The 24,509-nt window shown below is 37.0% G+C and overlaps 2 protein-coding genes and 1 pseudogene across 2 annotated transcripts in view; 1 reads left to right on the plus strand and 2 right to left on the minus strand.

The window, feature by feature from the left end:
- Positions 7,996 to 10,540, plus strand: LOC109835366 (annotated as a pseudogene).
- Positions 12,516 to 18,569, minus strand: LOC109834403 (inositol-phosphate phosphatase-like). Its single transcript, XM_020402419.1, has 12 exons — positions 18,480 to 18,569; positions 18,320 to 18,375; positions 18,175 to 18,225; positions 16,819 to 16,899; positions 16,633 to 16,736; positions 16,458 to 16,542; positions 15,255 to 15,309; positions 15,082 to 15,125; positions 13,337 to 13,405; positions 13,148 to 13,248; positions 12,998 to 13,054; positions 12,516 to 12,878 (listed from the first exon to the last, which is right to left on the minus strand). The coding sequence occupies exons 1-12, from the start codon at positions 18,490 to 18,492 to the stop codon at positions 12,773 to 12,775; spliced, it is 822 nt and encodes a 273-aa protein (XP_020258008.1). The 5' UTR covers positions 18,493 to 18,569; the 3' UTR covers positions 12,516 to 12,772.
- The window catches only part of LOC109834404 (putative MO25-like protein At5g47540), a 27,815-nt gene continuing 23,340 nt past the window's right edge, over positions 20,035 to 24,509 (minus strand). Inside the window, exons 7-11 of the mRNA XM_020402420.1 lie at positions 21,967 to 22,035; positions 21,582 to 21,680; positions 21,065 to 21,109; positions 20,865 to 20,967; positions 20,035 to 20,288 (exon numbers count right to left, since the gene is read on the minus strand). Of these exons, the coding sequence (XP_020258009.1) occupies positions 20,230 to 20,288; positions 20,865 to 20,967; positions 21,065 to 21,109; positions 21,582 to 21,680; positions 21,967 to 22,035 (375 nt within the window). The 3' untranslated portion in view covers positions 20,035 to 20,229. The remainder of the gene's footprint in view (positions 20,289 to 20,864; positions 20,968 to 21,064; positions 21,110 to 21,581; positions 21,681 to 21,966; positions 22,036 to 24,509) is intronic.

Here is a 24,509-nt window from a genome sequence, read left to right on the forward strand (position 1 = left end):
AAGCTAAGGTGACGATTCGGGTTGCCGACGTACATTTGATCATAGCCGAACTGACGGGCGAATCGACATGGAAAATAGGGTTCAATGTGACAAACATCTCTTACCCTGAACAATAGATATCCAGGTCGAATGTTCATCAACCATCTGAAGCACCCGACATCCAAGATGGTGCGATTCTGCCTTGGGTCTTCAGCATCCACTAAGGTAGTATTGTAGGTACCGGAGAACTGAGGGAAGCAGGGGAAGAATTCCCAACACTTGTGAATTTTAAACTGCCTCGTTATGTCTGGCTCTCGATGCCTGATCCATTTGCAATTCTCGAGACTCTGCAACAAAGGAATGCTAGAATTTGCCGTCTCAGGAGCTTCCATTAAATCTGGTCGATGAAGTACTAACCAGGTCATCAGATAAGTGTAGGGTAGCTCCAACTTCGGAACGGACAGACTGGCGGGGGGTTTCTTTTTCTCCTGAGTAAACACGGAGATTAATTGCCGTAATCCACTATGAATATCGGCCACCATAGCGGGAAGCAAAGATAATTTGCGACCTGTAGCTAGCTGGACGGCCGGATACAATACTTCCATTGGCATCGCATCTGCGGACTGGTGGGGAACTACGCACCTCTTTAGCCATAAAGCCAGGAAACCCGCCAGCAGAGCAGTAGGGCTAATTGGAACACCAGCTTGCCATAGATAAGGGCGGAACTTAGTGTCGTGCGAAAATCCGTTTTCTGAGCGCGAGGTATAAGATTGCGCGTTTGTTTTCTTTAACAGATGATTGATTTCACCCGAACTTAGGGGAGACAATCTGCATACGTCTGCTGAACGGTCATCCAGGTTCTTGAATAGATAATCGGCGAATTGTTTTAAGCTGACCTGAGGAGATTTCTTTCTGGCTTTGGGCTCCATCTCGGCCATGGCTATATGATAATGGCAGGTCAATTCCCATAAGGTGTCATGGGTTACAGTTGAGCTATCTTTCATCTTGTTCAGCTGATTGGTGGTCGGAAAGAACTCTTGATATGGAACATCGCCCATAGGCAAACCAGACACCTGCATCATTTCATGCAGTGGTAGTCCGAGCTCCCCGTTTTTGGTAAAGAATGTATTAGTGTCCGGGTTGTAGATCTCGAACAAACAGAGGAAATGACCTACACTAATCTGCAGGCCATGCATGCTGGCACGGATCGGGACATCCAACCCTAATTCTGCTAACTCTCGCCCCCAACGGTTCAACACGTATCGGGTCATCCTGCTCCACCACCATTTGTCCCCAGAGTAATGGACCCATCCATAACATCTAAAATTCTCTCTGGGTAATCTTTTTCCCGCTGCCGCTAACCGGTTCTTCACGGTGTTGGCTTGCACTATCTTCTCATTCTGAGGTATGTTGTCTTGTCCTAAGACACCCGGATGAAGTCCCCGCACATGAGCTCTTTCACTGGAACCTGGGGTGGCTTCCTTCCCAACGAAACCACAATGAATACGCTCGTGGTTTTCGGTTAACCTCCAGAACATCTCACGTCCAACCGATAGGTTCCTGAACTTTAACAGTGAGTGATCTCGAGGGATAAGAGGCAGATATAAGAATGATGACCCACTCTGGTGCAACCATTGCGCAGGCTTGCAGAAAGCAATCTCCGGATCTTTCACCGAATCACCAAACAAGAAATCCGGCTTCCTTATACATTGATTCGAGTCTTGCTCCGAAATCAAGGTCGCGTCCGTGATTAATCGTCGTAGAACACGACAACTACCTCGCTGGATTAATTCCCTAGCACTTTCGCTGTAGCCAGATCTGAACTGGGGAGAGGATTCAATTAACGGGATCCCCTCGTAATAAGAGTGGGTCACGCTACTCCGGCCAGTAACCACATCAGCAGCAAAGATGGTAGAAGGAAATCGGACTGATAAAAGAAACATACACATAAATTGTGTAAGTGTAGTCCTAAAATTTTAGAGAAAACGGTATATCTTACTCCATAAGATATAGTCGCCATCTCACAGCAGGTGTGACGATTTTTTTTATCTACCACATGTATAAAAAGATATGCGTTACTATGCACGGGCATTATAACGGCATACGAAAATCTTTCTATACATATGGGATGATATGAAATCGCCCCTGTGTATTATGAAGTGTGTTTTGTCCAAGCAAAACAAACACTTTTAAGCGTCGATCCCCTCAAAGGAGGATACCGGCTCTTCTCGAGGGTACCTCAAAGGATACAAACGAGGATCTGCAAGCGAATACAGGTACATATAGATGAAACTGACGAAATACAGTATTTAAATCCGTGAGAGGGTGAAAGAGATATACCTCCACGTGAGATCGCAGCAGGGCCCGCCTCTTCGGGGCTCTGAACAGTCGGACGGCCTCGAGTTCCTCGAGCTCTACGCGGCGACATGATGAGTAGATGATCTACAAGGAAATCCAACGAAAAAGGTCAGGGTTTTGAGCAAGAAATCGACCAAAACATCACAGAATATGGCCAGAACAGTGCATGCAAGGTTACAGTCAAAGAAGGTTGAAGAAAATCAAAGTTTTGAAGAAAAGAGGCGAACAAACCTTCACAAATCTGAGTGAAATCTCCTCAAACCGAAGCACCACCCAAATCAGAAACGAAGAGAAGAAGAAGAGGTGAAGAATTGGTCGAAAATCGCCCAAGAATCACCCAAAAAATCGCCAAAATCCGACGTGAAAAAGCCCTAAAAAACCCTAAGTTCGAGTTTTATACTCGCTGTCTCGCTCAGCGAGACAGAAAACACTGTCTCGCCGAGTGAGACAGCATAATCTGTCTCGCTGAACGAGACAATGAACCCTCTATGTCTCGCATTGCGAGACAACAAACACTGCCCCGCAGCATGAGATGGAGGGCATTCTCTTAGTCAAAAGCCAAATGCAATGCAGATGAATACTCCAATGGATACACGGGTCTAAACTGTATTCCTACCCTCAACAGGAAGTTTCCGGAGAATATTAATTTGAATATTCTTAAGGATAACCTGATGAGCTCTCAATGGATATATCAATTCAGTGATAAAAGCTGAACCCACAAGAGCAAATACCAACTTCAATTCAAGATCTCGACAAAGGTCAAGCGATAAACGCGACGCCTGGAAGACATTAGCTATTCTACAAAGAACTGAATAGACTAAAAGCAACAGAGATCAAGCATTGAAGCCATTCACAAGTCCTTTCACACGATCTACTCAACCAAGCATTGAAGGGATCGTAAGTAAAATCTATCTTATCCAAAGTATCCCATGCTCCTCTATAAAAGAATGAGTCTGGAATACTTTGGAGGGGGTATCTGTAGGCGTCAAAAAATGCTAATAGATATCCCAAACATAGAGAAAATCGCTCAAAGGGATCTCATATTGAAAATCAAGGCAGGAATGAACTGTCTCGCCAGCGAGATAGGCTTTGCTGTCTCGCCAGCGAGACAGGCTTTGCTGTCTCGCCAGCGAGACAGGCTTTGCTGTCTCGCCAGCGAGACAGGCTTTGCTGTCTCGCCAGCGAGACAGCCAGCGAGACAGTAAACACTGTCTCGCCAGTCTAATTTCGTCGTTTGTTGAGTTTTTTCAGTTATGAACTCCAGAGGCTATAAATACCCCCCTAGGGTCATTTCTGACGAGGATCGAGCATTTGTTAGAGCATTCCAGAGCAGAGAGAGAGCAGATTTGAGTTTTTTCTTGCAACGCCTTGAAATTAAGCTTTGACTTGATTTTAAGAAGAACGACTATCTTACTTCGATAAGATATCGTTTTAAGTTCTCACTTCGATAAACGAAGTCAGAATCAGTAAACCCCCTCTTCACGATCTGTGATTCGGCGGTCCACGAACCAAAGCGTTCCCGGCACAGGCAAAGTCCCACGAAAACAAAGATCGATAGACGATTTTTGTGTTTGTTTCTCAAAAGTTGTAATTTTTGCTTTGTTGTGTAAAAGAGGTCTTATAAAATGACTATTTCTTTGAATTTATTGTAATCGCTTGAAGATATAATGAATTCCTCAACAGAACCGACTTTTGACTCAAACACTAACACTGTTGAATCAAATCTATTATGTGGCAAGTATCTCTCAATCATAAAATAATTATTTTTATTTTTTCAGATAAAAGAAAAAAAAGATTTAGTTTCTCTAACCATTAGACCAAAACTCCGAAGTTATGATGAGAGATGAGATTTATTACTTTTATATCAATTCTAAAAAGATAAGGCTAGATACATAAATTTTTTGCTGCCACTTAAAGGTAGAGTTTTCTTTTGAATCATTACATGCTATCATCTTTATCGCGCAAATAATTTGAATGGGTGAGCACTGGTCAGTAGGGCTGTCCATCCGGGCCGGGCAAAACCGGAGCCCGGACCCAGGCCCAAGCGGGCCGGGCTCCGGGCCGGCCCGATTTTTTTATTATTTAAAATTTTTTAATTTTTTTAAATTTTAAAGAATACAATTCTAAAAATAAACATAATTTTGATAAAAAATTTATATTATTAATCAATTGTAATTATGTAATTTATAAATATAAAAAATTATATAAATTAAAATAATTATAAAATTTATAGAAACAAACAAAATTAAAAATAATTATAGAATTTAAAGGCCAAATCAAAGCTCTTAATGTATTGATGTTGTGGCCTAGGATTTGAACACTAGACGTTGTGGCTTTAGGAGTTACATAACCTTAACTCTCAAACTCTAAATTTTACCACTAGGGGAAAACTAAAGTAAGGCGGGCCCAAAGTAATTCATGTCCATTCAATATATGCTATATGTAGTATACATAGTATACACACACATATAATATATTTATACATAAACAAATTATAAATACTTATAGTATTGCATAAACAATTGTTTATATATTATATATATATATATATATATTTATTATATATATATTATAATTATATATATATATATATATATATATATATATATATATATATTATATATATATATATAGATATATATATATATATATATTTATATAGAGCAAGACTCCTATCAATTAAGTTTGAGTGTCCACCAAAGTTCCTAGCCACACATTTATTTAATATAAAACATATTTTTGTATAATCACAAGGATCTCCTAGGTAATTGAGTGGTTAAAACTTGGCATGGACACATATTCCCTATTCCACTTAAGTTGACACTAGTTTCAACATATATATATACTATATATATATAGTGTTATATATATATATATATATTAGTATATATATATATTATATATATATATATATATATATATATATATATATATTAGGGAGAGGTTCTAATAAAACCTCTTAGCCTAAAACTAAAAACCATTATCATCCATTGGATCTAGATGATATCCAATGGCACCTGGGAGCTAGTCAACGTCAACAGACTGCATTAATTACCTCAACGAAACACAAAATCTGGATTCACTGCAGTGAAAAACATGTTCGTTGAGGTAATGAATCTGGATTCACTACAGTGAATGACGTGTTCGTTGAGGTAATGAATCTGGAATCACTGTAGTGAATCTGGATTCACTGCGTTGAGGTAATTAATGCATGTGTTTAATGAGGTAATTAATGCATGTGTCTGTTGACTGTTTGACTGAATCCTAGCCATTGGATTCATCTAGATCCAATGGATGATATTGGTCGGGCCGGGTCCGGACCGACGGGCTTTTTGGAGAGCCGTGCTAATCAGTGATTGATTTGGGAAATCAATGACAAAAAAGAGTCGGACATTTTTGGAGTAGGAGCGAAGTAAAGAATACACGCTCTTTGAATTTCGATGCACACCAAGTCAACGCCGTACACTTGGAAGTTAAGCAGCCTGGGGTCAGGTTCAGCGAGAACAAGTGCTTTCCCCCTTGTATCATCATCACCTTAATTATAATTAATGTCTGTAAATGTTAAATACGTGACTTAGATTATTATCATTATCATATTAGAGAGAAATGTGAAGAGGAAAAACATATGACTTAGGTTATCATTATCATTATATTAGAGAATGTTCTTATAATTGACAATTTAACAAGATGATGGGTGGGTGGAGTCAAGAGATTCAGCGTTCCGGTGCATTTGGTTGTTATTATAGTATTTTCTTATGCTTTTAAAGTAGCCCCTTAACTATTGGTCTGCTTTCAATTAGGAAACTGTTGTAATTAATAAGGGTCGTGGTTGTGGAATTGTCAAAAGAAAGAGGAAAATATATTAAAAAAAATTGTAGTGGTTGTTATCGTGGGCCGTCGTGGATGTTTATTAGTCGTCGGGGGTACATAGTTGTTCAGCAAGTTTTCACTAATAAAATATAAGGTAGGTGTAATCTCAGAGAGAGAGAGAGAGACCAATAAGAAGTTTATATCAGATAAAAGGTGGAGGTAGAAAAAGAGAGATTACGTCATTTCCTCTCTAAATGAGATATGGATCTTTTTTTAATCAGATGGTAATTGAAAATAGTGCAATTACCATTATTTTTTTTTTCATTCTATTTCAATTTTAAGAATCGAGATGAAGCAAGTAGGATTTCCACTATGAATAGATAATCATAGTAACCGTTTTAAAATTCAGTGGTGGTTTTCAAGATAATATTGAGAATCCGACAAGACTTTATCTTAGCCCTTAAAATTAGAATAAATAAATAATTAATTAATTAAATTGGACAATCTTCAAATTACAACCTAGTTGGAGAGGATACGAATCCGTGAGATCACAAATTTTTGTTAGTTTTTAAAATAAAATTCACAATTTTCATTCGTTCCCATTTACCTTGACTAACATCATTTTGGCTTCTGACATAAAATTCATTTGGTTTCAAAATGAGATATTTCCCGTGAAAACAATCAGAAAAAGGTATCCAAACTAATTTTTCTTCAGAACTACCTATAGTTGTTTTTATTTAATACGGGTACCCATAGTTGTGTATAATAACTTTTTTATTTGTTATCCTTTAAAAGCATCTGCGAGGAATTGTCGTATAATGTTATATCAAATCTAAAATCAATGCCCATGCTCCACAAGAGTAATGGATATGTTGCATATGTATGACGAGACTGGTTTATCCATTAGCTGCAAATCAATTATTTATACAAGAAATAATCAAATAAATCTACAGAACCTTTAATTAACAAAGTTCTAGATTCAAGTCTGATCTACCAAAAGCAAATAATAACAACTAAAAAGAGAGAGGTATTCTTCTCTAATAAAAAGAGAGAGATTCGTCTCTAGAAAAAAGTAAATAAGAAATCAATGTTATTTGCATAAAGCATCATTCTCTATTCCATTTAAAAAATTTAATATTAATAAAACACTAAGCATTTTACTAGCCCCCTCCTAACTAAAAAGAGACTGCCAATGTTTCCAAGTGATAATATTTAAACTAGTATGAACAAAATTAATGCAAAGTTTGCATGTAGTTAGCACTTACAGTTAAAGTATCGATGCAAATAGACCACCGAATCAACAGAAGCAGTATAACAATCAATGCAATCATCAACTTTAGAATTGATTTCGAGACAATATGTAAGCCTCCTGTCTACTATTGTTTCCTCCCAGCGGAAAAGAATCCTATGGGGAATACTCTATGGAAAATAAAATAGGGATTAAGGTGATGAATACATAATAATCTTGACACATGTCTATGCTTATTAGTGACAAACTCTACACCGCTTTTTTGCTCTACACGAAAGAAAAAGTGTGGAATCCTTGCTCGTCAGTTGCTATCAAAACTTACGAGTTAGTCGTCAAGGCTCCGGTCTTTACCCTTGTAGCCTTGTAGGGTTTATTTGCTATCAAACCTTGGAAACTCAGGCCCCTCTTCTCTCTATAAAACCCCACCTACTCAAATCACACGCCTCCATTCAAAACCAAGAAAAAGGTACCGAACAAACACAAACTGAGAACCTTCCTCCTCCCTCCCCCGAGCCAACAAAGCCCCATTCAACTACCCCCCACCCCCAAACATTAATCCCCTCCCTCAAACTCAACAATCCCCTCCCTCAAACTCAACAATGAACCGACGACAACGTCTCCCCACTCTCCTGCCTCCTCGTATCCTCTCTATCTCCTGTTTCGATCCACCCGCTCCGCCAGAGCACTGCGGCCAGGCACCCTTCAGCAACAACAGAGCCTACACCCTCTGCAGCAACCTCCCCCGCCTCGGGGCTCCCTCCACTGGACCTACCACACCCTCCAACGCCACCGCCGACATCGCCTACCGCTCCCCCAGTCCTCCTCCGCTGGGTAGCCCTGGGCCCTCCAACCCGCGTCTCCGCAACCATGAAGACTCCGGAGGCCCTCATCGCCTTCCCGGCCTCCGACGGCTCCTTAACAGTCTACTCACGAAGCTCGACGGATACGCCCCCCACCATCAGGAACGAGTCCGCTGGACTTCACGGTTTATAGCAGGGAGGCGGAGTTCGGAGGCGGGGCGAATGACGATATACGCGAGCATCCAGGTGCCCAAGAACGGACGAGGGTGAACCAGGTTTGGCAGAAAGGGGAACTCGTTCGACTCGCCAGGGCGTGCCCGCGGGGCACCGAACAAGCTGGGGATAACTATACTGTCCTGCTGGGACCTTGGATTTGTTGTCCGGGGAAGCCGCCGGCAGCGGTGACTCTAGACAGCACAGGAAGAACGTAAGTGGGTTATTATTTTGAACTGCACAATTAACGTTGTTTCATATATTCCCTTTTCCTGTTGATTCTGAATTAGTTTCCAGTAGATTTGTTGATAATTCATGACGCTTTTGTGGAATTTGGCCCGAGACAATCAATTATTGTAACTTAGCACATGCATAATAAACTTGGTTCGTTGCCTGCAGACTCATGGGATTCTGAACGCTGTGAGCTGGGGTATCCTGTTGCCTATTGGAGCTATAATCGCCAGATACTTGAAGGTGTTCAAGTCGGCTGATCCTGCTTGGTTTTATCTCCATATTGCTTGTCAGTGCTCCGCATACATTGTTGGGGTTGCTGGATGGGGAACTGGACTTAAGCTCGGCAGCGAATCGAAGGGAATAACTTACAATCCTCATAGGAACATTGGAATAACCCTCTTCTGCTTGGGTACTCTGCAGGTACATTTTAATATACCCTGTTTTACATAATAATATCCTACACTTTTCATACCCAGTACGATTGCAGACCACCAAATGGCCATCTCGAGGGAAATACCTTATTTGTCATATGATCTAAACACCAGAAACATCCTAATTTTTTGTTGGTTTGGATCTTCTCATTATATCTATGACAGTAATGATTCATCCCAAATATAAATATCCTTGTATGTTCTTGAATTGGATTCACTTTTAGGGTCTGTTTATTTGCACGGAAGTAATTATGAAGTAGCTAAGCTAAAGTAAATGAAGTAGATGCTACTTCTGCTACTTCCAAGCAAAAAATTGTTTGTTTCCATGGAAAAACCTACTTCCAATACTTAAACGCTGATGTAGCGCTTACGTGTCATCCTTACTTCCAAAATATGGAAGTAGGTGAAACGCATATTAATTTAGGAAATAAATATTTTTTCTTATTAATATTTCCTTTATTAGTTACTTTCATTGCTCCGTACTTCATAAATTTAGAAGTTAGTTCTTTGATCTATTTTCTACTTCCAGCACTTTTGTCAAACCAAACGGGCCCTTAGACTAAAACATGTCCAATTCCCGCTGTCTGTGTATAAATGACGAGAAATCTGAATCATACAAATTCTCCTATTATAGCACTGGGTCTAGATGAAATTGGAAAAATGACAGTTTTTACCATCGGTAGTTCTGTTCTTATCTGAGGCCAGATACAACACATGCACAAGAGCAAATAAGAAACCTGGCACCCAGTTTCATTCTAGACTCACAAGAGCAAATAAGAAACCTGGCAAATAAGAAATTTCTCCTTCTAGATTGATAGGTAATGTTTAGTCACGTCTACATCTCTTCAATGTATTTTAATTCAGTCCAAGAGTAAAGTTCGATGTAATATGCATGCGACCGCCATTCAAACTGAAGTAATATTTTCGCATCCTTAGGTTTTCGCGTTGCTTCTGAGGCCTAACAAGGACCACAAATTCCGACTCTACTGGAATATATACCACCATGCAGTTGGATACACTGTTATAATCCTAAGTGTCATCAACGTCTTCAAGGGTTTCGATATCTTGAAGCCAGAATCAGGGTGGAAACATGCTTACATTGCCATTATCGCAACTCTTGGAGGAATTGCTTTACTCTTGGAAGCCATTACGTGGACAATTGTTCTGAAGAGGAGATCGAGGAGCAATGAGAAATCTCATCATGGCGCCAATGGTACTAACAATGGCTATGGTGTATAGGAGTTGACGGACTGATATTCTAGTGTTATACATCCTTGCAGGGGTCCGGTTGTTGTACTTACTGTTATTCTTTCTTAGTATACTAGACTAGATTTCTCCCCGGCATAGCTTTGATTGCCATTTTTTCACTTTATTTATCATATTTTCCCCACTTTTTGTGCCATGTATCATGATATTTATTGAGATTGTCTATCCCATCCTATACTATTATCAATTCTTTTTTTTTTATTACTAGTTATGCATTTTCTTTTTGGTTGGTTGATTAATTTGTATATTCCAATTTTTGGTATAATCTCCACATGGCACTTTGGTAGGAACCAGACAAACTCAGAGTTTGGTAATAGCATCCGGCTCTCACCTAAGCCGTTGCGGGACAAACAGAGAAACCATGAATATATGATAGTGATTAAGGTCAAGAACTTTGATCGTATCTCTAACAAAGACTAAAGAAATGGGCAGGTTATTGGGAATTTCATAGATTTCCTTGCTTTCCCAGTTGTCATTAGCTGGTCCTATTGGACTATTATGAATAGTACATTGAACTTTCTTTTCATATTGGTGAACATTTATGAGCTGTTTTGTTTGTTCATTTGACTCAATCTGAACTGCCAATTAGGAGCTCTTGCTGTCGTCATTAATTAATTAAACAAATCTAAGACCAACTGCTCCTTGGAGAATTTGTCAAAACATGAAAGGACATTCAGTCATTCACCCATAGGCAACTGTAACTAAATATGAGAATTTCTTCAAAAAAAAAAGCTAAATATGAGATCATGACAACATCATCCTTAGATTATAATGTTTAGGTAGCCTACCCTCAGCGGCTTTTTTTTTAAGTGTTTTGAGTAAGCTTTAGTCTATTTTGTGCTATCTTTTCAAATAGAAAGGTATAGAGAAGAGGACAAAAACTTTATTCCTAATCCTGAACCTTCAAGCAAGCTTAGCATCTAAAGAACCTAGGGAGAAGACGATGCGTACCCATGGAGTACAATAATACTATATCAATGTTTAATGCGTCTTGGTCATTGTTTATTTTAGACTGAGAGAAAGGTTCAGGGTTTTTTGACAAAATGAAGGTGAGTTCTTAGGAATCAAAAGGTTGAAGACCTGTATTTAAAAAATTCATACACAAGGCCTCTATAAAAATATGGTACAGAGAGTAGAAAAAAAGATGACATCGCACAGATCCTGATGCACATATTACTAATGACTTATCAGTACAGCCAATAACGTGCGGTTACTGATTGCATTGATAGATGGGTTACGGCACTAACAATAACTATTGACATGCCACATGTCACCCTCTCCTCCCTTTCTATACTAAAATTCTACAGAGGGCCCCTCCAAAGAGATTTTCTCTGCAAGATGTAACCAACAACTAATAACTCTTGTTATTCAAGGATTCAGTAGAGAAAGGAAAGTAAAGTTTACAGAGTGGAAAACGATAGTCTTTACCTGCAACCAATCTCACCTGCTCAATTGGAATCTGACTTGATCCCCCGCTCTACGATAAAAATTAGAAGGAGAATGCTAAACTTTGATTTAGGGACAGCTTTGATTACAATCTTGGCAAAGCTGAGGTAGATGAAGGATACTTCTAGATAGGTTGAAAGATGCTCTGGCCTAAATAAGGTATGACCCAAAATTGTTTATTCACTCTTCCCACCTGTAAGTTTTTGAGACTATTCACCATATGCGCAGTCCAACTAATAAATATCAAGTTCAAACTTAAGAGGTGACCAGATACAGCTAATCTTCTCTTTTTGTAGGAAAGGATAATTAGTCAATTATAAAATGTGAAGGATTATCTGCACTTTCGGATTCCAAATTTTCAAATTGATACTCTGAAGTTCCATTTTGACTATCTGATTCCCACAAAGTTTTCAAGTTGATGTTATAATTTGATACCGAAAGGCTTAACTTTATTCCTCACTTTCTTGAACTTACAAAACTGAATTCGGTAAACAAAAAATCGTTTCTCATTCACATTTCTATATTGATATTCTTCAACAAAATTAGTGTCAACTTCTACGCAGTTTTGCATATCAAAATGTCAAATTATAAATTCAGGGGTATCGAAGTTAAAAATGGTGAAACTTTGGGGTAGTGAAGGGCATATAACCCATAAATAAAGTTGAATATATGAACTTATCTCCAATAATAATAATAAATTAAAGCTCTTGTCAGCAGGAGTTAAAAGACTGAAAAATAGGAATGATGAGCTTTATATTTGGAGAAAATGCCATCTTACAGGCTCAAATCACATACATCATATATGAATGTAGAAGAATAATATATGCATTGTCTATAGGCAAGCACATCATTCATATATCGTATATCTACTGCCTAAATATTCGAGAATGTTCATCAATGCTATCTAGTTAAAGAAAAGCAGAAGGTTCTAAAGACCATCCTTACTGTTAATGAACAAATCAAAATAGAATAGGAGAACTTCAAGATTATTGAGTAACCCCTGAGTCCCTTAATGCTTCTGTAAATAAATCCTTCAGATGGGCGTTTGAAGCTGCAACTCTCTGAGACATTACGTCAAAATCTCCTCCACTCCTGATGAAAACAAATGTTTGTCAAGATATACCTATAACTAAAGTTGACCAATGACATATAATACTTTCTTTTGCCTGTTATATAATCATCAAACTTAATTACTCTTATATGGCACTTACGGATCAAACACAAAACCTCCAGCTTCTTGAACAATGACAGCCCCACCTGCCACATCCCTGAGACCCAAGCAATGGAAGCAAAATCAACAAAGATTTCAAAATAAAATTGCCATCAGTGAACAATAAAAGGTCATCATTCAACAAACTTACCAAGGTCCGCCAAATCCAAGCTCATAAAACAGATCAATCCTACCACATGCAACACTACAAAGGTTTAAAGCGCAAGAACCGCTCATTCTAAGGGACCTCACCTGATAGCAAAATAATAATAATATAAAATTAAAAATAAAATTAACTCCATAACCAGATTGCATGAGGTCAAAGCAGTTCGAATTTTACCTTGAAGAGTAAGCTGTTAATTCTATTAGTAGTAGCATCTACTGTTGATTTATCGCGCTTTGTTCCAACCTGCTCAAATGTATATAAATGTAGGTTAAATACTGCTCATGGTTGTTTACTAGTACTATGACAAGTGTAATGCATGTAGACAATCAGATTATTGTGGATGAAACCATAGAGGTGTTCGTGAATACTTGTGATATCCCATTGATGCCCTCTTAAATTTAATTGATAACTTTAAATCAATCTGCCCTTGAGAGTTGAGAGAGAAAAATATTATGCATGAACAAGTGCACTTCATGCATAGAGGAGACAATCCTGACCGGACTACAATATGCAAGTTACGCTTTTGCGTGGGAACATGTAGTAGCCTAAAGTCTTTTCCCATTCTGATTATTACTAGAAACTCTCTATATATGTAATTTCAATATCCCTAGGTAAGAGTCATGTGTTTATTAAAGCATTTATTACTAAGAACTTGTAGCCTTCATACGGATGGATTTTGCTTCATCAAAGACCAATTGCTTTTAGCTTTATGAATAATAAACTTCCAAAGCCTGCATATCAAAAGCTACAATATGACGCTGCAAAAAAAATTTCCAAGCTCTTCAGAATAAATTCCACTCATCTTTTTTGTTAGAACCTTTGATAGGAAACTATTACCTCCCTCCAGTGATCTAAAAAGCTACAATATGATGCTACAAAAAAGATGAGTGGTAAATTTTCAACCAGTAACAAACAATGATCCAAATTCGTATGGATGTCTATTTCAAGAAAAACTAAGACCATATCAAAGTTAGTGTAAATATATAGCAAAAAATATTGAATAGACTTCGGATTTGGGGTAATTATAGGACTTAAAAAAATATGAAGTATTAACTAGAAGGAATAGTCTCCATTTCTTCCTTTACTTTTGAATTTTTCTCATATGTTTCCCTAGATTTCAGTAGGATTCATCAAGTTACATCCAAAATTTACCGAAACTGCGCAGAACTAGTCAGAAACTAGACCTAAATCTACTGATGCAAATGCTTACCAGCTAAAACTTTATGAGACAATATATCACCTTGTGGTCCTAAACAAACTAAGAAACTACCGAACCCAAGACAGAACCTTAGAAACCTTGTTCCACTCTTTAAATAGAAAAGCCTTAAACTATCTGGAAAAATCTCCTTTTAAAGAGAGCAATCTATATTCTCGACAACATCAGCCATGCGTTCTTCATCATTAAAAAATAACTGAAATTTCTTTTTGTTCTTTATCGCACATAATTTTCCATACTCGAAGCATATTTATCCCTTACTTTCTTAGTCAATTTATTGACAATTACATGACCATAAAAAAGTGAAATTAATTATTCACACTAAAACAGATCCTTGATTACATACCTTCCTCAGTAGTTACTAAGATATCATCCTTCCTAATAACTGGTGAGAAGATCAACAAAATTAAAGAGTGGTCGACATGAGAAATATGCTTCATACATAAGTTAGGAGTGATTGTAGGTGGAGTTACAAAGATTCAGTGTACCTAACCAAACATGAATAGGAAAAAAATCAGGTGGCTACTAAAAATAGAGAAAATAGCCTTTTCGGACAAAATGGTAAATCAATACTTTATTATCAGAAAAAAAAAGACATGAATCGTAGTCATAGACATGGAGTCAAAAATAGTAGCCTGCAAAAGGCAATGAGCATAGAAGCAAAATTCAACAGCATTCTGAAGAAAATATTAAATGTGTGTACCTCTGTTGCAAGGAGGGACTTCACCAGCTCAGATTGGGATGATGCTGAACAAATTAAATTTTACATCATTACCATGTCAATTAAATGAAAAAAAAAACATGCTAGAATTCTGGAGTCAAACACTCTGACTTGAAATATTAAACAGCTGATTGGTTATAGGGCAGAGTTCTTGCCTTTTATAGGATATCCATTCAAAAAAGCACCTTGCCCTCGGATGGCAGTAAAAAGCTACAAATCAGATTGCATGGTTTTATTTCAGAGGAATAAATTGTAAAACAGCTTATATAATTTTATTTCAGATGTAAATTACATCAAAAGTTATTATCATAATTTCACAATTAAGATAAAACTAATAATGTAAAACTAAATAGCACTGGGAAGATAATAATGTTTGAACTTTTAGTACAAATATGTCGGAATACAGTGGGCAAAAGCTTCAGGATTTTATGTATTGAGTCTTTTTTGCTCTTATTATATAGAAAAGACAGAAAGAATTTTATTGTACAAAAACATAATCTGCTTTGCAAGATGTTAGACCAGAAAAAAGTTGGCCTGGTATTGCAAGAGTTCTAATTGACTCAATATAAAACATAATACTAACCACACAATATTTGAACCCAAACTTGAATCTCTTAAGATTATAAAGTATTGAGGGAAAAAAACTACAAGGAAAATGTTAAATATAATATATGCCTTTCTTACACATTTTATGTACTATAGTTGAACTTTATGAAGTTTTTCTTTCTCAGGATTTTCAATAAATAACCTATAATATGTGAATATATCTATTACCATCTTCATCAATCAGTCAATAATAAGATAATCTTTTTGAACCCTTGAGAACTGTCTTCCTGTAAAACCCCTTAATCTAACGATCCCACACCCAACCCCCCAACCCCCACCCCAAAAAAAAAAAAATAATAATAATAATAAATCAAAGACACACACATGCGTGCATGCATAACCTACTTTGCACTTTGCAGCAATCACTTGTATTCCTCAAGATTGACATATGGTAAGATAACTATCAGACTCCCAGCTTGGAAAAATGTCAATTAGCCCTCACCCACCCACCCACCCCCCAAATCCCCACGGCTTCTCTTGAACAGTACTAACAAACAATTGAGTGCTAATTGTTGTTTTTGGGGAAATAGCATCCTGCGCACTATTTATTTGACCACAACTGTCTCTATGGATAAAGAAGGCAAAAGAGTAAAAGTATATGCCTGTTCTGACTAACAGTTTTTCAATTTATATGCGAACTTGAAGGGATTTTAAGTTGGGCCTAACCACAAAACATTTTAAGTTGGGCATAATAGCACACGACCAGAAATATCTGAACAATTAGGTAACACAACAAGAAAAAATGGAAGTACCTCATTGAGTATTGGGTTGTATACAACACCCACTGTAGGAACCTTTCCAATAGTAAGACCAATAGATACACACACAAAGGGGTACCTGGAAGCAATGTGCCAACATATCAAAATATATAAAAGAAGATCGAAAAAATTACACCAAAATACTTCACAAGGAAGCAATTTCAGATACCCATGAACAAAGTTAGTTGTTCCATCGAGGGGGTCTACCATCCATGTAGGATGATCAGTCAGCTCAGCAGTTCCACATGCTGCAGAAGTTTCTTCACCTATAAACTACAAGAACATAGTTAAAAAAATGTCAAACACTACCATTTCGGTATGATAAGATGTTAGCTCAGACTGTAGACTTATTCACCTTATGTTCAGGGTAGTGTTCCTTAAGTTGATTGAATATGAGATCTTCACATGCTTTATCTGTCTCTGTCACCAAATCAACCTATATCCAAGGGAGAATACAGTTATCATCACGACTGCAGGATTAAATATGGTCCCATGGACCACAACAAGAAGAATGAGACGCTTATAGACCTACATTTAATTGTCACCTTAAATTAATCAGATTCTTCAAATCCTCATATTAGGTCCAACGAAGCAATGTAAGACTTCATGTCATACAACATGTAGAGCAGTGAATTAATCTTCAAAACAGATACAAACCAAAATCCACAAAATACACAGATGGTTTCCCGCATTCTTTCAAAGTTAAGAATTATGAATGTCACTGTATGCAAAATCATCAATTCGAACTTAAACCAAGTGCAAGATGGTCTGCAAATAGCCCCAAACAACTAGCTTGTATGATATGAGGCATAATCCAGATGCATGAGAAGACACATGTGCGAAGATAAGGAAATTAGTACAAATTACGCAAGTGTATGTCTCAGCCCTTCATTTTCCGGAGCCTAAAATTATATTGGTAGATGGATACTATGAAACATTTTCTTGTATGCATATCAAAGCCACATGTTCTCCTTATAAGCTTTTCAACACCTCTTTGTTGTTATGTTCTGACAGATAATAAAGGTACATTCACATTCCGAAAAGACCGACACAAACAAAAGAAAGAGAAAATAAGTAGGCCTCTTTTTATGGTAGACTTAGCATACACATTCTTCCAATAAAAAGCCCTAAGCTCATACTCTTCAGTATCCAATTTTCCAAAACCGATCTAATTTTCAATATACAAGTAGACATAACAAGACCCACACTCCCAACATTTCTCATTTTCTTTTCAACTGAAAAACAATGATAATCGAAACATTATATATAATATACTCAGCAAACAACGCCTGGTGTGCTCCTCCACGGTCTTGGCCAGTGTGCTGTTTACATGATACCCATTAAGAACACTACGGCCTGGATCATCAACATACCCAGATTGTAGGTGGCAATTGGACGTGTCATGCCAGCAACACACTAGACAAGTTCATTGAGGGACACACTACCACTGTTTACTCAATTATATATAACACTTTCCGTCCAGCTTAAACCTTCATAGCTAAACTTTTAGCACGAAATGTCAAGAAAGGATCATTAAAAAAAAAAGTTAAAAGTGCCTCTTCCACTGATCTCCTAACAAAAATATACTGCAGCGAGCAGAGAATTCATGTGTTAGAAGCTATAAAGTTAATCATCCTTTTCTAACTTCAATTTTCCACCGTTTTCAAGCAAATGGGGAAAAAATGAACAGTAAACCTAACAAAAGAATCACCTGTCCCTTGTGCTCCACATTCTTTTTCTCGTGAAATCCTTTACGAATAATCTGAAATTTCCATTTAAAAACAGAAAAATCAAAACTTCATTGAAATCTAGAAAAAGAAAAAAAAAAGAAACCAAACATTAGGGTTTCAAATTACCTCTCCTGCCCTTTTCGCAGCATCCACAGCGACAGCAAGAAACTCCGCAAGTGAATCTAATCATCAACCAAACAAAATTCAGGATCGACATTGAAGCAAAGTAATTCTACTGCATAATCTTTTTTGTTAGAAAAATTGAATTTGGAAGAGAATACTTTACCGTTGTCCGCCATTTTCAGCGTTCTCTCCCTCCCTGAGATCGATCTGAGAAGCTGAAAACACGGCTATTGGTCGTGTGACACTTATAGATGGAGTTTTGCATATAAGGACCCTGCTGTTATGAATATTACGGGGAAGACTTTTCTTTTCTTTTTTACATAAATTGTACAGAACGTCTTTTTAAAATTCTTTCCTTTTTATTTATTTTTTTTTATCAAGAAAGTGCTTAAAATAGATCACTTGTTGAATGCCCGACCGATTCTTAAAAGAGTTCTTTTTAATGTAGAAGAGTTTGTATAGTGTAACCTCTCGTATTAAATCATTTAATTTTTAGGGGAATGGGATGAGTACGTAAATGTTCTTAACCTTTTTAATATTGTATATGATTAATTCCTTTTTTTGGTGTTATTTTCTTTGTCAAATCAACATACAAGCAAATTTTTCGTCACTAATAATTTCAGAAAGAAGCAAAGTGAAACACTCGTCTCATAGTGTTGATATCTGCTGCATGATTTTTCTCTTCCATGTTTACTTTATCTTACATTCAATTATTAAGAGACGCTATCTTCTTAATCAGTTTATCAATAAGCAAGTTTTTTATTCGAAAAGGAAAAAATATCAACGTTTACTAACAGATTGCTATAGAATAACTCCTATATACTACTGTGTTAGTCCGCTTGCATATTTCAAAAAGAATTGGGGTGCTTAGATGTAAAGCGGATTTCATAAAAACATGCTTTTCTGATTAATTATATTTAGACGTAATCACACGAATGATCCTAGAGTCTATGTATCTACACGAGTAACTCTGTTATTACTGATTGTATCTACACAAGTATTTCGAAGGGAAAAAATAAATAAATAGATTTCGGGATCACTCGTCAATAATAATCTGAGCTGCTCATATAGATATGCTAACTTTTCTGGTTACCATGTGATTACACTTTAATTTTTGGGTAATTTGTATATATACTTCTTAAATCACAGGTATTTGCAAAATTATCCTAAAAGTTTTGTATTTGCAAAACTATTTTAACTTTGAAAAATACTCCCCAATTTAATAAGTCAACTCTGAGATGCCTGCGTAGTGAAATCATCAACAAAATAATCAAATTGTTACTAACTACATGTGACGAAGTTGGTGATATATTGATTCGGGGCATTTCTTTTATCAAAATCTATGATTTGGAGAGTGGGTTCACAAAAATTGAGGTTTCAAGGGCACTTTTGCAAATACCCATTGAAAAGCACGAGAATCCAAATAGGATTCGGGTCCCATAGAATACCAACAACCGTATCTCCTCGCTTTTTCGTAGTGTCTACTTACAGCATCTTTAGGGAACATTCTTCTCAAGATTCCTTCTATTCAAACAACTACATCCTTCTATTGATTTATAAACAGGCACATATTGGAGGCAACGTTTAAAAAATAAACAAGCAGCATTTTTCATGAGAATTAGATTCCTTGGCCCCGAGGCTCTTCTGAAAACGGCATGCAATATGATCCTTTTCATGACAATGCCCCCTCCAATGGTAGCATAACCGATCAAAGAAAATTTACAAAACGATGAAACCTCCATCATTTAAACAGATTGGAAGTTTCAAAACAGTAAATTTATTGGACTAAGATGTTGTACAAGTAGCATGAGGGAGGATAGACAAGAAACTTAATTTCGATGCATTCATGACATTGACCAATTAAGAGAGAACAATTTACATGCTGGATTCGTTCTAGTGTTGTCTCTCCCATGTTACAGCGTGGCAATCTCATTGACAACTTGCGCTTTGTCTGCTTCAAATTGTTCGTCCTCTGCATATCATTATGAACACATATCCATAAGCAAGAAGGAAATTCAAGAATGTTTTTCTCTTTATGGTTAATTGCAGATACAACCTAGTGCTAGAGGGGTTTGCCCACTTTATACCTCTGACCATTTTCATTAGCACTTGACACCCCTTGGTGCTGTTATCCCTCAGCTATCAGTAACTATGCTACAGGGGGGTGTATATGCAACACACTGAAATATAAGGGATCTGCCGGCAACAAATTAATGTCTTTTGCCATGAGACAGGTAATGGGAAGATAACTCTTCCTGGAAATCATGTCACTTAAGTGCAAATAAAAATCCCTCAACAAATGCGAATAAAAAGTTTAGGCAACAAGTGGCTAAACCATATTGTCCGCTGGCGTATCTGCAATAAACCCTTATTTTTCAAATACAATAGCCAATACTGGATAAATACAGAGCCGGCGTTGTGAATTAGAAGTTGATGCATGTACTAGAAATAATTTGAACAAACAACCATACATATATGAATCAGTGAAACTAATTCATGAAAACAATTTGCTTGTAGCCACTAGAACATGCTTCAATAAATCACCTACCTTTTTCCAACTTGAAGTCATTAAAAAGGCGAAGAAGCTTGTTCTTGTTTGCAACTAATATCGTTATGATCTCAGGAGGCTTGTTTTGATTTGCAACAAACAACTATAGATGTGAAAATGCCAAAAATTATGGAGCTTAAAAATTAAAATTTTGAAAGATTAAATGGTCATGCTAAGTACAGATGAACAAACGGCAATACCTTGAATACATGAAATGCCTCTATCTGGATATTCTTACTAGATTCCTGCAAATGGAAAAATCTCAGTTACACAACAAACATTATCATGTAAGACATGCAATAGCGCTTGTCTGTGCATGTAAAATGTATCCCGCAGAAAGGAAAAAAACATGGAGTGGAATGTTAGCATTAATTGATAGTCAGGAATGGTTCAACACATTAAAAAAAACTAAAATCTAATATTATTCAAGTTACAACCATGTACAATTTAATTGCATTTATCCGGGATACTAAGGCTTAAAAGTAACATTATAATTCTTTCACGTACTTGGCAGATACTAAACTGCTCAAGCAGTGGGAAGAATTAGTCTTCCTGTAATGAAGAGTAGCATGCTTCCTAAATGTTTAGTAATATAGAAGAAGCAACTACAATGTTAAAGATAGACCTTTCCATTGAGAAGTAGAATCATGAAATATAATGATTAGGTAAATTAAACAGATACATCCTGCCATGCAATAAGTGGAAGAGATCTCACACCCTGAGAAGATTCATTAGGATCATAAGGTTATCCTTCGAGCTAACATATCGCATCATAACTGCTGCATTTGATCGATCCAATAGAATATCCCCTAAAAGCTGAATAAATAGCAAGACAAACTATCAGATACCTTGACCAGAATGATGATAAAATAAGTTGCATTAGATGATGCAACTCTGCATATATTAAGGTCAAAAATTAAGAGGTATCGAAAAGCTGTCATCATATTTACATCTGATGTACTATAAACTTCAGATGTTTGCAAGTACTGAAGCAAACAATTGAGTCAGCTATATCAGATAGTCCAATTGTTATGATTAAGAAATATTTATTCCTCTGACCACTATCTGCAAATTAGGATAATCAACAAAAAGGAAACACCACCTTGATAGCTTGCCTTCTTGTTATGTAATTGGGAGATGACAACAGCTTCGAATTAAATTCTTCAAAGAACTGGAATATCAAAAATAATAAATAATAAATAATAAATAAATAAATAAATGAAAAAAAATAGGATTAGCATTCAAGTCATATGTCAAATCAATTTGAAAAATAAAGCACATAAAAAAGAAAAACTTGAAATGCAGATAATTTCAAACAATGTTGGAATTCGTAATGAAACAAATTCATCAGTATCCGCATCATTAGCTATTTGTCAACTATATATAAATGTTCCACAACATGGATGCAGTTCCTCACAATTCTGAAAATGTATGTCCAGATCAAAGCTCGATTACGTAGAACTAAATGGTTCTAGGTTATATATTAGATAGCATAGGGCACTGAGTGCCATACATAGTACCAACACTCAAGTGCCTAGGCCGGTACCAAGGACCCTTAGGTGTTCTTCTGGCACTTCTAAGGTGAGCATAGAACTCACAAGTCACAACACTAGCACCAATGAGAAAGGTTGAGAGGAGACATCGAGACAGGAAAGAGGTTTTCAAAGATTCAGAACCCTACACTTAGGCAGCATTTGGTTAAGCGTGGGACTGGGACAAGGATTTAAACTCCTAGGACTTTGGCCTAATCCCTTGTTTAGTATTGCATATGACTAGGCTATATGTGGGACTGGGACTTTGTTTTAAAACCCAATATCAGCACCCCTGGTATTACGATACTGGATTAAGGCTCCGCCTCTTAAAAATGGCGATTGCGATTTCAGAGTGGCAATCACAAATCCTCCGCCACCTCGCCCCCAATCTCTCCTCCAGGCTCTGCCCCAGTCTCTTCCCTTAGCTCTGCCTCTGATCTCCAATCTCCTCCCCTCCGAGCTCCCCCTCTGATCTCCTCTCCACCAAGATGACAATAGTCAATTGCTTTTACCATATCACACTAAAAATAGCGTCATCAAATTCCACTATTTTGACTACAGGAAGAGTTAGTTGATATTTTAATAATGTTACTTGTTCCATCTTGAGGTTTCAGAGGACATTGTTTAAAACTCATGTGCCACTACCAAAAAACTGTGCATACGATAGGTGGAAATCATTTAAGATAATACGCTAGATACCTTTAGTAACCGCGAGTCAGAGACTCAATTAGAAAAAAGAATCCCCGCAATGAAGCGAAATATTCCTTCGTTTTTCTTCCAAATCTGATCACCATAACAGAGCAAATTTTTCAAAAGAAAAACCAACTCTGAAAATCTTAACTAAAGATACCTAGTTTATAACTAACAGAATATTTTCTGGTACAGAACGGCTGTCCATCTTTTGCACTCAAACAGCTTTCTTTTTGCATATACACATCATCCTCATTCCAAATTACGTTATTTTCTCAAAAGGCTACAAATGGCCAAGCTCTTCTCCTTCCTTTCTCTCTAGCCATTTTCTCTCTTCCTCCGACGTTTCTCCTCACCACCGTTAGTCGCCAATAAATGCGATGGTCTCACCATTGTTCTCTCTCTCCTTGATCTAGTGTGACTGCGCCTATAGTAAGAATTGCCGTATTGCTTTAGCTTCTCTTATTGATAAGAGCCCTGAATGAATTTGTCTCATTTTTTACTCCCTTCCTGAGTTCGGCGTCAAAATGAGTTTGCTGTTGCATTTCCACAGACTTGTTCGGTTAAGTTGCCTCACGAATGCTAAGGTAAATTAGTTCAGCTGATTTGAGTTTGATGCTTGCCTTTAAATATTTGAGCTTGAAGTTTTACTTTAGATAGACAATTATTAGTTCTTTGATTAGTTATGAAGTTTGGAACTTCTTGAATGATTGTAAATGATTTCTCTCAATGTCTCTCCATCAATAGTTTAATTTCTTAGAGCCTGCATCTTTTCATATTATGAGATTGGGTGTGCAAGAACTAATTAAGTTTGTAGTTGTTTGTTGTGAATTTTAGATTTGGTAGAAAGTTATATTTTGTCTTCCTATAAGATTTTGTGGAATTTGCAACCAAATTGATAAACATCTGCAACAGATCATCTACAGCGTAAATGCTATTCAAATGTCACACCAAGAAAGCATTACAAAAAAGACACGGTCTATGCCTAAATTCTATTCTATTGTGAAATCAAGTTTTTATTTTGTTTTATTTATGTATAACATATTTTTCCGCCTAAACCTGTTCCTGGATAAGCAATGAGAATATGGTCATTTTGTTGACATATAAGTAATATGTAGGGACTTATTTGTAAGTTGTATTTTGTAGGGGCCTATATAAGCCCAAGAGATTGCATAATAAAATTAGGGTTTTCTCTATTTTCTTCATGGTATCAGAGCCTAGCCGCCGCCAACCCTAACCCTAGCCGTCGCCGCCCCCCTTGTTGACATATAAGTAATATGTAGGGACTTATTTGTAAGTTGTATTTTGTAGGGGCCTATATAAGCCCAAGAGATTGCATAATAAAATTAGGGTTTTCTCTATTTTCTTCATGGTATCAGAGCCTAGCCGCCGCCAACCCTAACCCTAGCCGTCGCCGCCCCCC

This window comes from Asparagus officinalis, chromosome 3 (genome assembly GCF_001876935.1).
Source record: "Asparagus officinalis chromosome 3, Aspof.V1, whole genome shotgun sequence".
Taxonomy (NCBI): domain Eukaryota; kingdom Viridiplantae; phylum Streptophyta; class Magnoliopsida; order Asparagales; family Asparagaceae; genus Asparagus; species Asparagus officinalis.